The following is a 14,889-nucleotide window of genomic DNA, read 5'->3' as shown; positions in this document are numbered from 1 at the left end:
TTTTAATTTCGTGGGTTACCAATTTTACTAAACATTTTAATGCTAAGCCGTTATAATTATAAAACAACGTTAATGAAAATCGCCTTTTCGGCTTTTCATAATATTTTTTAAATATTACGACAATGGCTGCGTTGCAGCTCTCCACCAAAGGGAGACATAGGGATTAATATAACTAAACCACTATTTTTACATTATTTCAACTAAAGCAATTCGTATTTCATTCGGATAAATCATTGAATCGTTTAATTATATGGATTTTTACTAAATATCTTCTTTGATTTACGCTTAATCTCGAGTAATATAAAGAATTTATATTATATTAACGCCATGAATTGCATTTTCGTTTCTATGTGTTTTAAAGTTAGACTTAATTTAGTAAAAATAAGATTACGCTTTTATATTCATTCGGAGATACGTGAACAGATACAACTGTAACAGTTTCATTGCAAACTTTTGACTATGTAACTCTTTAATTAATGTCACTTTCTAACAAATTATGTTTACATAGTGATGAAAAGACGGCGCAATTATACTGATCGATGTTTATTAACAAATTCTATTAAGTAATTTTTTATCATTTATACAAATATCCTATACTAACAATACGATATATTGGTCTGAGACATCAACATTATTAGATATGAATATCCAAAGTTGCTCCCCTTACTTCATGTTTGTTTTGTTTGCATATACTGCTTGTGACATCTTGTGCCAATGTAGGCAAATTCAATGAAATCAGCGTCCCCAATTTTATAAATAAATAAAATAATAGGAAACATTTTAAACGCAATTACATACATTACAGCCGTTGATCTAAAGTTTATTATAAATACATGACACAAATCTAAACAGCCAATAATTCACCTAGATTTTTTTGCCAACTATCTAGTTACATAATATAAGGATTCGTTTGTCCCTAATACGTTAGCGGAAGTAGGTCAAACTCGTTAAGAATTCGCGTCTCGGTTACGTCTTCGGCAACTTATGAGTTGGTTGCTGCATTCTGGATACAATTACTGTGGTTTATTTTATTAATTTATGCCCTATGTCCAATAAAGGCGTACTTTAGTTTGTACACAAATACAAAGTACGTACGTCCATTTACATAGAATCTTCAAAAAATTAAAAAAATATTAACTTATTAACTATTACAAGTTACGCCTCCCTTTACATCGCGTACTCCGCTTTTCCAACGTTTGAATAAAATTGTAACATAATCGTTGCCAAAATACTATATAAAAGATAGACTGAGACTTATTACTAATATAATTACAGCTTGGAACGTTTGTACACACTAGAAGAGAATGTATGTTTTTCCTTTTATTTAATAGCAGGCAAACGGGCAAGGGGCTCACAAGTGCGTTGCCGGCCTTTCAAGAATTGGTACGCTCTTTTCTTGAAGGACCCTAAGTCGAATTGGTTCGGAAATACTTCAGTGGGCAGCTGGTTCCACATAGTGGTGGTGCGCGGCAAAAACTGCCTTAAAAAACGCTCAGTTGGAACTACGGACGTCGTATTTTGTATTTTGCCTTGACGTCCGATAATGAAATTTAGCTGCTGGTATTAGATCGAACAACTCTTATTTATTTATTTATTCATTTGGGAAACAAACAGATACATCTCTAAAAGTAGAAGTCAGAAAAGAAATATAAACATAAGAATTAAAGCATTGGATATATCCACAAAAAGTTTCACTGATAAAAAAAAAAGGATATAAAGTAAAACAAAACGTGACATGACAGCAGAACAAAATATTTAAGTAGACAATATAAAGTTTATAGATCGGTAGAACGACAACAAAACACATACTAGTAGCCAAAATAAGAAGAAAGATACAAGGTTTACTCGAATAGTTGTTTTAACCTATTCTTAAATGAAGCAGTAGAGGAGTGCGAAAAAAGATCGTTATTAGTAGTAGAATCAAGAGTAGAACACATCCTGTGAAGAGGCTCACGGAACCCAATGTTGGTTCTGGGAGTCGGAAGGTTAAAGGTTCTGTACGAGCGTAGAGATCTGGCAGGAATATTGAATCTTATGAGTTCGAGAAGATTTGAACAAGTTAATTCATGTACGCATATTTTTCTTATAATGACACAATCTATCAAACTACGCCTAGTACTCAAAGAAAGTAAATTATATTTTTTTTAAAGTTCGTTGTATTTAGCCCTACCACCGTTCATGCGACAATTTAAAATACGTAAAAATTTCTTTTGTACAGCCTCCAATTGTGTGACATATATAGCGTAGTAGGGATTCCAGATTGGACTAGCGTATTCCAACTGAGACTGCACAAGCGTCTTATAGAGGTAAATATATGTGGTTTTGTCTTTGAAAGGTTTGGTGACACGCGTTATGAAACCCAACATACGGTAGGCTTTTCTTCTGTACTGAAGCCGCACGGAAATAAATTGGTCGTCGACGATTCCAATCGCTCTTCGTTGAATAATAATATGATAATCTTTGGGAAGGGATGAACAGGATGGGCGGTAGAGTAAAAGAGTGTTAGTCCATTGTGAAAATTAAAAATGGTTCGATCATTCTTGGACTACAAATTCAGTTTCTCCATAGTTAAGACTGTGTTTTAATAACTAAGAGTGAATATTAAGGATCCCATTAAGTTGATAGATAGGAAAATTGGCGGTGCGAGAATTCAGTTTTACATTTAAAAATATTACATACTAGGTCCTAGGTTTCCATTAGACCATGTTTTCTAAGAATACAATGAAGATAAATAATTAGCTTGTATTTGTCTCTTTCTGCCAAATTCCCTTTCAACTGTGGTATATTTTTACCGCCTGATTTTGTAAACAATTGTATAGATCGTCATCATCTAAACTATATTCTTAAGCGAGCCTTAACTGTTTTAGAGTAGGATAGTATTAGAGATTCTGGCTTTCGTCTCTGTGGTTTAATTTTACAAATAATATATTAAGATTAGATTAACTATTATATCTTGTACGATTAATTAGAATTATTTATTTTAAAGATATCTTACATTTATAAATTATAGAAGAAAACACTTAGATTAATAACATATAAAGCCAAAATTGTTAAAAAGTAGAGGAAACAGAAAACATAATAATTAAGTACATTAATGGATAAAAACAAAAAAACTGAAATAAAACATTAAATAAATTAGAAATTGTTACCACTGCTAAATAAAGTATGCAAGTATCTGGTCTCCATACTATAGAAAATATATAAAAGCTGTCGAAAGTATACAAAAAAAAGTTAGTTACTTTGTTCTAAACAGTATGTTTCGATAGTTATGCAGATTCATTTATTTTTTTAAATAACAATAATTGGATCGTTGGCGGATATTATATATATTTTTGCACAATATTCTTAATGGACATCGATTTGCTATCGTAAATTTATCAAAGAATCCGTGCACCGTATGCGACACAGTCGTTGTGCGTCGTACGAACACAAATTACCTGCATAATTCGCCAATGCTTCGGGTTAAATCTAACTATGACACTTATTATGAGAATATTGATACTTACCACCTCATCGCATCCTGCGAGGAAATAATTGAAGAGACTTTGAGTTTGTTTAATGGTAACAATTATTTTTTCTTTAAATATTAAATTTTAATTGTCGTTTGTTTAATGTTAAATTTCTGTTTTCGGTATTTTTTTATTTTTATTTATTAATGTACGTACTTATGTTATCTGTTACATGTATATTGTTTATCTATATAATCTGTTTTAGCTTTGTATATTGTCTAAGTGTTTTGTTTTATAATATGTATGTTAGCTGTAAGATTACTAATAATGTAGGTTAAGAGTCTTTATTTAATTCTCGATTGAGTCTATGATTTTTTGTAGACATAAAAGTTAACTAACTAATGGAGGCATGCAAATCAGTTGTTTCTTCTGTCTAGATTAATTCAATTTCTATTTCAGTATCAATCTCTGTTATGACATAATTTTACTGTAATAACAAATTAAATCAAAACGTGTGCAACTTTAGGCTAATTTGTATTCTAAACACTTTTGCTAAAGTATTTGAACGTGGCATATACACAAAAAGATAGTTCTATTGAACCCATACTTATTCCAGACCAGCGTCATTGTTATTTTTTGAAGTGAAACTTCTTTATTGGCGTTGGAAAAACGTTACCCGCCATCTTTTTCTTGTCCGGTTGTGTACCAAGGTTCATTCGAAGAGATACCAATAACAAAAATATATCAAAACGATAACAATGATAGTAATAATTCTATTACAATTAATGAAATTCTATAATAATCTTAGTAGTAATAAGGTAAAATTAAATAATTGTATTATTTGTATTCATGTTTATGATAATAAAAGCCTTTTGTTTAACCTTATCTAATCTAACTTTATTTAACCAATCTCTGTAAAGTTGCTTATTTTAAGTCATTTTCGAAAAATAGGGTCAAAAAGATGTTTCACTTCTTACGTGTGTACACGAGTAAATGCACACATTTTTTTATTTTGTGGTTGCTTGTTTAATTTTTCCCTTTTTAGCTAGTTTTCTTATGTTCTAATATAATTGATGTGTAGGTGTGTAAAATTTGTGATTTCATATTTTCTTGTATAATTTTATGCATACATGTTGATTTAGAACTTATAAATAAATAAATGATTAGTTGAGCAGCTTTGCTATAAAATCACGTTAAAGTCACTTTCTTGACAAGTAATGTTAGAATTCATACAAATATCTTGCGCTTACAATATAGTGATAAATCTAACAGTAATTCACATTTTGACAGGCAAACGACCACGCCCACGTTTGAATAAGCTGGTAACTACTGTCCATGGTACCTACCAGGGGGGATAGCGAGTGTGTTGCCGACCTTATAATAAAACATAGATTCAAACTCAATTTAAATAAAATCAAATCACGTGTTAATTCAATATTTTTAATTACTTTTTTTCTATTTATTAAAGCTTGCCAACGCTCGGCACACTGATATATTGGTTAAAGAAGCACAAAATACACATATAAGTTTGTGTCACTTATCTGCAAACAAGACATACACGAAGAGATAATACAAATATTAAACAAAACGTTCAAGATACAGGCTAGGCCTTGTTTAGACGCTAATGCTCACAGAAGTATATAATGTATAAGGTAAACCAAAATTAATACTGTATCGCGTATATATGTTTACAACCTTGAGAATGTAAGTACAAAATATAATGTTTTTGAGTCAAATAAAGTAATTTTTATTATTACATATAACAAAACAATTAAAATTACGAAATCTAAACGAAAATCGACTTAATCGACATATTCACTTTTAAAATATCAAGTTCCGACAATCTCCAATTGTCCTTGATTGATTGAATTGTACATGATCTGAAAAAGGTTCATTTATGTGAAAAGACTTTAAGTCGAAAGCTTAAGCAAGTTAGTTTTCCTCCCATTGTGAAAAAGGTGTCCGAGTATACTTAACACTAAGTTTCAACTTATAATCTTACCCTAAGACATTCCTGTTTTCACATTTTCCGACGTTTCTCTCATTTTATAGAGTCTAAAGAGGACTAGCACCAATTCTAAACGAAGTAGGTCGGTTAAGTTATTCGCTACGCGTTCCTCGAAAAGTTCTTGGCTGTTTAAAGGTGGGGTTGTTAATTTGAAATTCGATTAATAGTTACACAGCTGTATTTACTTCATAAGAACTAATAAATTGTAAACTGAAGATACAAGTACTAAATAGACGACATTGGTAAGATAGATTGTGAGTGTATATGAGCGGTATCACTTAACATCAGGATAGCTTCCTGTCCGCTTACCTCCTACAATGTCTTGACGTACAAAAAAGGAGTACCTTCTAAGTAATTACAAAAAGGGCGTGCGTACAAAGGACACATGTCAGAAGTGAAACTTCTTTGTAAATTAATTATTACTAAAGTGAAAGCCTCAATAGATGATCATAAACCATTATATGATTCGTTCATGTATATGTATATTCACACTGCTTACACACTGCATACGTGCTAATGTTACTATAAATAAATAAAAAAATCTGTGTTTACTGCACAAGACGTTATGCGACAGAATGGTGATCTAAAGTCAGTATAACTACTAAACGAATACATCAACCAATAGTGTGTATTTTTTCTCGATCTCCCTTTCTCACTCTCTCTCAAACGGTCTCAATCCCTTGTCTTTTGTCGTTTCATCCGTAAACATTTTATTCTCATGCGCCTAAAGAAGTTTCACTTCTATAATGTTTTAGTAATTTATTTATTTTGAAATCCTACTGGCTGTTAATACCTAATTTGGCTGTGTTGTGTAAGGGTATGTGCGTGAAGGTATCAATGGCTTTTTTTAATAAGTACAGTAAGTATAGGGTTTCTTTTTGTAAGAACAAAATGGATATACAAATATAAAAAACAAATGCAAACGACTGCAAGGTTCTCGACATTAAATGAAGTACTTAATAAGCTGAAACACGAAAATATTTTCGTCTACCAAAATGTTTCGTAAGTGAATTTGCATAAAATGCAAGTAAAAACTAAAGTATGACAAAATATGAGAAAGTTTATCCACAAACTCGCTTGGATGTCGCTAACTATAATATGTAAAATAGGTATTTACCGAGGATATTTAAAATAGCTCCCGTAATACACGAACTTTAAAATTTAAGTGCATCCTAAGGTTACAGAGTTAGTCAGTGGTTAAGCGAACGAATATCAACCCTGGTTTAACCCCCATAATCATTATTTAAGACATTTAAACAACCTGTATTTTTGTAACCTGTATTAAAAAAAACATGGGCATCACTAACATAATGGTTTAGGAAGATCGAGGATTACAATTAGGGAAATGTAGGCAGAGCTGATAATGAATTTTAGGTACATTGTCGTCTAACAGTACGAAGGTCAAATTAAAGTTTACAAAGTTTTGTTACTTTGTGAACCTGAAACATTACTGGAAAGCTCAATCTGGATTTTAACAAAAACAGGACCTGCAGATAAATCATTGCGGAAAATAATGCCAGCATTGCTGACGTTAAAAAAAAGAGCGTGTGTGTGTGAAATGAACGAAAAATCGTTCATTTTCTTTATGCAACTTTACAGAAATTGGTTAAATAAAGTTAAATAAGATAAAGTTTAACAAATGACTTTTATTATCATAGACATGAATACAAATAATACAGCTGTTTCATTTTACCTTATTACTTATTAAGATTATTACAGAATTTCATTAATTGTAATAGAATTATTACAATTGTTATTATATATTTTTGTTATTAATGGCTTCGAATCTCTTCGAAACAACCGTAGTAGGGACAATAAAAACATGGCGCGTAACGGAACAATGTGACGCGTAACGGAATAATGTGACACGCAACGGAATAATGTGACGGTATATTTTTACAACGACGATAAAGAAGTTTCACTTCAAATATGTTTGTTGCATCAGCCGTTTAATAACGATATTAGTGTCTACTTTTTAAACTTTTCTGCTTGGACCGCTGAGGGTCACACTAAGCCTGTATTAATAACAACCTGAATTTGTTATAAACAAGTATCGCGATATTTTGTGTACTCTTTCCGCGATCGATTAAAACGGCAGCCAATAGACAAGAGGGTTAAAGATTACTTTAATATTGATTGTATTTAAGTTTCAAAGGTTTTAAATTCTGAGAAATTAGTGTTATCTATACATATAAAAATGAAATCCCTATTTACCTTGGTCACGGCATCACGCGTGAACGGCTGGACCAATTTCGCGAATTATTTTTTAGTTGTGTTTGTTACTATCAGGAGAAGGTTTTTTGGTGAAAGAAAAACTTAAGAAAATTTCGCGGAAAAATAGCAAATTTGAGAATACTTAATCACCATATTAAGTTATGCTGACTTTTGTTACGATAGCAATTTCTTTTTTCATTCCATTCAAACTTTTTTGATGTAAGCTCATGGCGTTTGACATAACATTGACAAAATGCGTGCTGCAAATATCGTCAAAGAAGAGAAAGAAAACTGAATATCGTTTAAAACAAATGCTTCGATCGGAGTTATTATGTTGTTAAAACACATATAAAATAATTATATTGATAAAATACATATGAAATAATTAATTTATGATTTCTAACAAAATTTGAATTTCTTAGTGTACATCACCATTAATCAGCGCTATCAGGCCTAAAATTAAAAGTTAAACTTAATACGGAGTTTTGGTAAGTTTGAAATATTTTATTAGTTTATTATACACAATTCGCAATTAATATTCATAGTTATTTTATTCATATATATACAGGACAACGTCTGTCGGGTCCGCTAGTCTATAATAATAATAATGACCATGCATTCACTATTATTATCGACCATTGAATAGTCGTCAATTTATAGTAACATTGACATACCAAATTAACCAGTAGTATTAATGGTTTTGAACTTATTTGACTTTGATGTTATAAATTGTAATGACAATGGCAGCTGATACTAACGTCATTGCTCCGACATTAGTAATAATAACTACAGATACAGATCTAGTAACATCTGCAAATCGAAAAAAACACGAGTATATACTATAAACTGATTTAACTTTAAGGTTGTTAATTTACGAGGACCGGACAATGACAATGGTAGCTGGTACCAGCGTCATTGCACAGACATTATTCGTCTTAGTAAATAATTTGTGATTTTTTCGAGTTCAGGGCAGAAAAACTATGTCCAATATATGTTTTCATATATCATTAAATCTATAAATCGACGATAAGTGATCGGTCACAAATGGCTGATCACCAACTACCGTATATTAATGGAACATCAATGAAACGAGTAGTATCGACACTGTAGGTTATTGTAAGATGCTGAAGCGTTTTTTTTTCTCTCTAAATATCTGTAAAGTCCTAGCTCACCGTTCATTTTAAGACATTAATTGATTTGCTTAAATAATTTAGATGTCTAATGAAGCAAACTAATTTCAACATAATAACTAAGCTAATATATATCGCCATTGTGAGAATTTTTTATGAGTCAATTTACATGGACATTGACAAAAGAGTTTTGACGGGTTATGTGCGACCTATTTTTGTCAAAAGCAAGCTTAAAACCAAGTGGGTCTTATTTAACTAGATTAAAATGTCTACGCTTTGCTTAACACTTAACACAAATCAGTAGAATCTTCGCGGATCAGCACAGCCATAAATATACTCGCTTCAAAAGTGTATTTGAAAAACTCTCCACTTTATTTCCGTAGAATCTAGGACTTCATGAATAGCCATTCAATACCTTTAAATTCAAATGGAAGTATTCCATTAGTTTGTACAAGAGGCCAGTATTGTAATGAACCCGATTTGCGCTAACTGTGAGAGTAATTGTGATAAATTTGGTATTATTGCATTCGATTCGGTTAGCAGACGACTTATATTTAACGTGTACTGTATTATTTTGTGTTCAAATGTTTTATGGGATAAGGAAAAATGAACAAATAGTTCTTCTTTGTCTTACTAATGTTATTACGGATCACTCTTAGAATTAGTTATATGCTAATCGCCACCCATGAAGAGGGCCGGGGCGGGCGGAGTGTGTTGCCGGATTTTGTTCGGTTATTTAAAATTTTACCTAACTGTGTATGTAGATAGACATATATAGAAAGATTTTTTGACATATTTTGTAGTCTATGTGAAGAATTTTTGATTGTGTTGAATTTGATGATATTTGAAATTTAAAATTGTAATATTACAATACTGGGTTAATACCTTTAAAAGTACATAGTACACTGTAAAAGGCTTGCCAATTTACGTCGAAAAGCTTAATTAGAAACTGTCACTTTTCTAACCTTCGCACAATAGCGTCGATGTGTCGCCTGAACTATAATTACACTTATAATAGATGCCAAAAATAGGTACGGTTTCTTGGAAGCCATACCGAGGCCGAACGTAACATATCAGCGGATTATCCATATTTTGACGAAGATCAAATTATCGACACTTTGGACTAAGTGATCAATTTACATAATCTTTCAAAAACCTATTAAAAGATTATGTTATATAATCAGTGTGTTGGCGTGCGACTCTCTAAAGTCGAAGGTTCGATCCCCAGACTTACACTAATGAACTACGTTAACACTCGCTCGTTCGGTGAAGTAAAACATCGTGAGGAAACCGGCTTGTACCATATCCAAAAATCGACATGTCCGACAGAAGGCCTGCCTACTTGTCTATAACATAAAAACGTACACAATCTCATGGATTATTATTATTAGCCAATAACGCAACTGTATCATTTCATATTAGGTATAATTTAATTACATTGTATTCGTGTATCAATCATGCTTCCCATACATTTCCTCCGTGAGAGGACTTTAGTCACCACAAATCATAATTGTATTAAACGAAATTTTTGTCTTTCGAAAGTATTATTCCAAAGATTTCAAACATTTTGATTTTAATCATATATACATTTGTTTCTTTCAACTATGGACGTTTTAGTAAGGAAATCTAATGTAACAAATAAGGAGACAGTCGAAGAAAATTTATTGGTTATATACTTAGCTTAATTAACTTGATAAGTAATTTATCAATGATGTCAATACATATGTTACATATACACAAATAAGTAAATTTTCTTATCTTGGTTTTCATTTCAAACATTTTGATTTTAATCATATATACATTTGTTTCTTTCAACTTTGGACGTTTTAGTAAGGAAATCTAATGTAACAAATAAGGAGACAGTCGAAGAAAATTTATTGGTTATATACTTAGGTTAATTAACTTGATAAGTAATTTATCAATGATGTGAACATATGTATTGTTACATATACACAAATAAGTATATTTTCTTACCTTGGTGTTCATGAACTTCTAGTTTATTTATACTAGTATTTAGAGAAATATTAAAAATAATAAATCAAACTGAATCTAGACAGTAAACCGTAGTATTGCCCATTCATACGTAATTAGAATGTTCTAAATGGGATCATAATGTCCTTAGTCGTGGGTTAAGCGATTATGTGATTAAATGGCTTTCATAAATCAGTAATCAATCCATGACTTCACAGCAGTAGAAAGTCTCAAAACTTGAACTTGAAAATCTCACACAAATTTAGGAATATGTCTGTCCTATTTAGGAGTTACGTCAACATTTTATACTATAATTAATTACTTCCAAATGTCATGTAGTGTAAAAATGTATGTAAATCAAAAATGGCGGATATTTTATTGCCATTCTTCTCTAAGCTCTACGCCCTTGATTTGAGAACTAGCAGTAAATTTAAATTTAGAAGCATTTTTTTAGCTTACGGCATTCAACGACATCAAGAAGCTTTTTGTTATTTATTAGACAAACATTAGATTTATCTACATAAAAATATCCAGAGTAACTTACGCTTACCCTTCTGATTTCATATACATATGTGAAACTAATATATGTGGAAATCATAGAGAATATCAGTTTCGAATGAAGACCGCCGTAACTTGGGCAGTGATAGATGAGACTTACACTGGAGTACTTTAATTAACTTCCAAGGAAGTATGACTCAACGAATTTTCCCGAATACCACGGCTTTAGCGCTGATTGCCGAGATATGAAATATGACTTAAATTCTTTCTCAGAAAGTCGTAATTTTAAGTTAAACGTAGTCTCGAAGCTCGTGACTGAATCGTTCGGGAATTATGAATGCATTTTACTGGTATATTTAGTAACATACTAATAGTAACATTCAATAATTATTAAGTTTTATAAGTAAGAAGTGCTGACGACTCAGGAATCACGTAAAAAAATACCTATTTTATTTATCGTAAATAATTTTCATACATATTGACATTATGAGTGAAACAATTCTCGATTTGATTAATAAGTTTAGGTTTTATACGATTTTTTACTGGAGATAGTACAAAGAACGAAAAGTACTAAATTTGTAATATTGATTAAGAAAATATAATAAAAAAAATGTCAGGCTTAACTAATAAGCGCTTTTAAAACTACTAGGCACATGTTAAAGTGGAAACTAAAACATACTTTTCACTACTGCATATATAATTATTTTCTAAAAGCTTGTCAGGCTAAAATTTATGTCAATTAGGCTACAGACGTGGTTTAACAATGAAATTAGTTGAATACATTTTACAATTATGTCAAAAGCAATGTCCCACAGCATTGCTCGGAGTAGTTATCACGCACTCCACTTACATTACTAATTAAATGATGCATATCATAAGATACTTAATGTGTACTTACTCAGTTTCATTGTTCTCAAAGACAAGGTGTCCTTCTGATGCCTCGAACTGTGCACCACCCTTCGCGGTACCATCTTCTGTGTTATATGGGACCCGCACACGACCTCTGGCGCCAGCGGTCCTTACCACTTTTAACTCATACGTCCCAACCGACTCTGTCAATTCATAGTCTCTTTGCGAAAACGAAAACACACCCGAATGATCATCGTCCAGGATCACCACAGTCGCCATCGATGGCGAAGCTAAGCAAGCTCCCTTCGGAGTGCTGAGTCGAACGAAGAAATGCTCATCTTCCTCAAAGACTTCGTCATCTATAACTTGGACAGAAAATTTCTTTTCAGTTTCTCCATGTCCGAATGTGAGTGATCCTTGTGCTGTTACATAATCTGAACCAGCCTCCGCCGTCCCATCCTCTGTGGTATACTGAACGGTGACTTCGCCGCTTAAATCGCCGCCGCGAACCACACGTACTTCAAACGAACCACAATTTTCCAGAACCGTATAGTGGTCGGGGTCAAAGCGAACATGTGGTCCTCTGGGCTCCGCAGTCACTGAACTTGACTCACGACGTTGCAGCTCAGCTTTTACTTCGCTCAAATCACTCTGCGCTCTTTCTGATATTTTTCTGGAAAAGTCACCCCCGCCAGTCATTTTACGCGTAGCTGCTACTCTGTAAAATGCACGAGATTTTGGCCCTTTTGCCATTAATGTTTCTAGTGCCATACGCTCAACCGTTTCCAAATCCTCTTCAGGGTGTTGTTTTCTTAAATCACGCAGCACTTGTACGTATTCTTTTCTGGATTTTTCAAGTTCCCGGCCTTCCTCATCGTCACCAAAATCACATGGTTTTAGGGCCATTTCCACTGAGCCATCACCTTCCACTTCTACGATCACGCCACGTTCATTAACACGGTAACCCTTTTTCAAATACTTGTAAACTAATAGCCTTCGGTCAGCTATATAGGCTGTTAAGACTGTGGCTGGGAAAAAAAGGAATGTGACTAAGCCTTCCCATACTTCCACTTCACTTGGTGAAATCACCGCTAAAATTAAATACAACCAAACATATGCAAAAACGGACCATGACGCTGTGACCAAGAACACTCTCAGATGTTTTATTTTTCTCACTTCGCCGTCCGGAATCACAAAAACGCAAATGGCGATGATAACAAATAAATTATAGGCCGCTGATCCCACAATTGTGCCAGGGCCTAAATCACCAGCTTCGAAATTTTTCCCAGCTATTTCGATGACTGACAATAAGATTTCCGGCGCACTCGAACCGAGAGCCATTAAAGTTAAATTGGCTACAGTTTCATTCCACACACGCACGACAATAATTTGATCACTTCCATTTCGCCGTACGCGCACCTCTTTCTCTCTGGAGGTAATCACTTCAATAGCGGCCATAAATCGGTCGGAGACGATAGATACTCCGATAAATAGATAGAGTAGTGACAGGAAGTAGACGGACCCGCGGATAGCAATTTCGAGGGTCGGGACATCTTCAAGAGGTTGCCAGACGGGAAGGACAAGCCCATCACTGCACTGAAGGACGTGATGGGCAGTGGTGTTGCGCGGGGCGAGGCGCGCGGAGGGTACCTCGGCGCTCGCTACCACGCAGCAAGCCGCCAGCGCGGCGAGCGCGGCCCGCATGCCCTTTACCTTACACAATCCATGACACGACCGGCGCTGCCTGAGGCCGGCGCCTGACTGAGGCTCGCGCCAATTCGCTCCCTCTCACTGAAGGCTTCGAAAGCCACTGTGAGTTCGTCCTCACGTAGCACTGATGAAGTTTTATTACCGCTGTGGGGAGGAAAAAACTTATTAGCGATGAAGATATCTCGCCGACTTATTATAAGTTAGTTTCTAGTTAGGTTAATGCGAACGTTATGAGCGCTCGGTGTTTGTAGCGGTAACTACGTGCGTGAAGTTTGTGGAAATAATAAGTTTTTCTGTTCAAGGACATTGTACTAGCTTAGCAGATACGAAATTTTGTAACCCTTCGTATAATTCTAGAGCCGTAAATACGGTAAACCGTAAGTTGGGCTTATAACGAATTGTTTTACTCGCTTTTAAAACTCAAAATCGATACTTTTTAATATAGCAATTCTATTATAAACCTCACAAAAATGCTTCAAAACCTTCCCTTTTAATTAATATACTTCTGGCCGTGAATAAAGTTACCTATTAAGACGTAAAACAGGAAGCTAAATAACGCTCGCAGCGATGACTTGTTAGCGTTTCAACGTCAACGATAATAAACCATTTCTCGTTGCTCTCTTCCAACTTTTCTTTATATTAAAAACCTGGACTTCTCTTATAAAAAATGAAATTAATATCGCGATATTCTATTATATTTTCCAGAAATTTAGAGCTTTATAAATTCAGATTAAAATGCCAAGGAACAAAATCTTACGTAGTGAGTATTTAACAACATATATCTCGATTCATGTTTATATTAAAATGATATGTCTTCCTGTTTTACAATCATATATTAACGCATGTTAAAGATCCGCTGTTCCCGTTGAATAACTCGTATTTTCACTCGAACACAGACTGATCACTAATTTACTTTTATAAAGAAAACGTTTAGCTAATCGTACAACCAAAGTTACTTAGTTATTTATATATTTATTGAAGTTTACCACATCATATATGTTATATCTATGGTATATGTTATAAGCTATTTTATCATAAATAAATGACAATTTTGGTAAAT

At 33.3% G+C, this 14,889-nt stretch overlaps 1 protein-coding gene across 3 annotated transcripts in view; it reads right to left on the bottom strand.

Annotated features, from left to right (window-relative positions):
- LOC123719927 (sodium/calcium exchanger 3) overlaps nucleotides 1–13,910 on the bottom strand; it is an 82,773-nt gene extending 68,863 nt beyond the window's left edge. For all 3 annotated transcript variants that reach the window (XR_006756019.1, XM_045676244.1, XM_045676245.1), the window contains exon 1: nucleotides 12,169–13,910. Coding sequence is in view for 2 of the 3 variants with exons in the window: in XM_045676244.1 (XP_045532200.1) it covers nucleotides 12,169–13,823 (1,655 nt within the window). In the remaining variant the exon portion in view is untranslated. The remainder of the gene's footprint in view (nucleotides 1–12,168) is intronic.
- Between the last annotated feature and the right edge of the window lie 979 nt (nucleotides 13,911–14,889).

Source organism: Pieris brassicae, chromosome 2 (genome assembly GCF_905147105.1).
Source record: "Pieris brassicae chromosome 2, ilPieBrab1.1, whole genome shotgun sequence".
In the NCBI taxonomy this organism is placed as follows: Eukaryota; Metazoa; Arthropoda; class Insecta; order Lepidoptera; family Pieridae; genus Pieris; species Pieris brassicae.
This window is presented reverse-complemented; position numbering and strand designations above follow the sequence as displayed.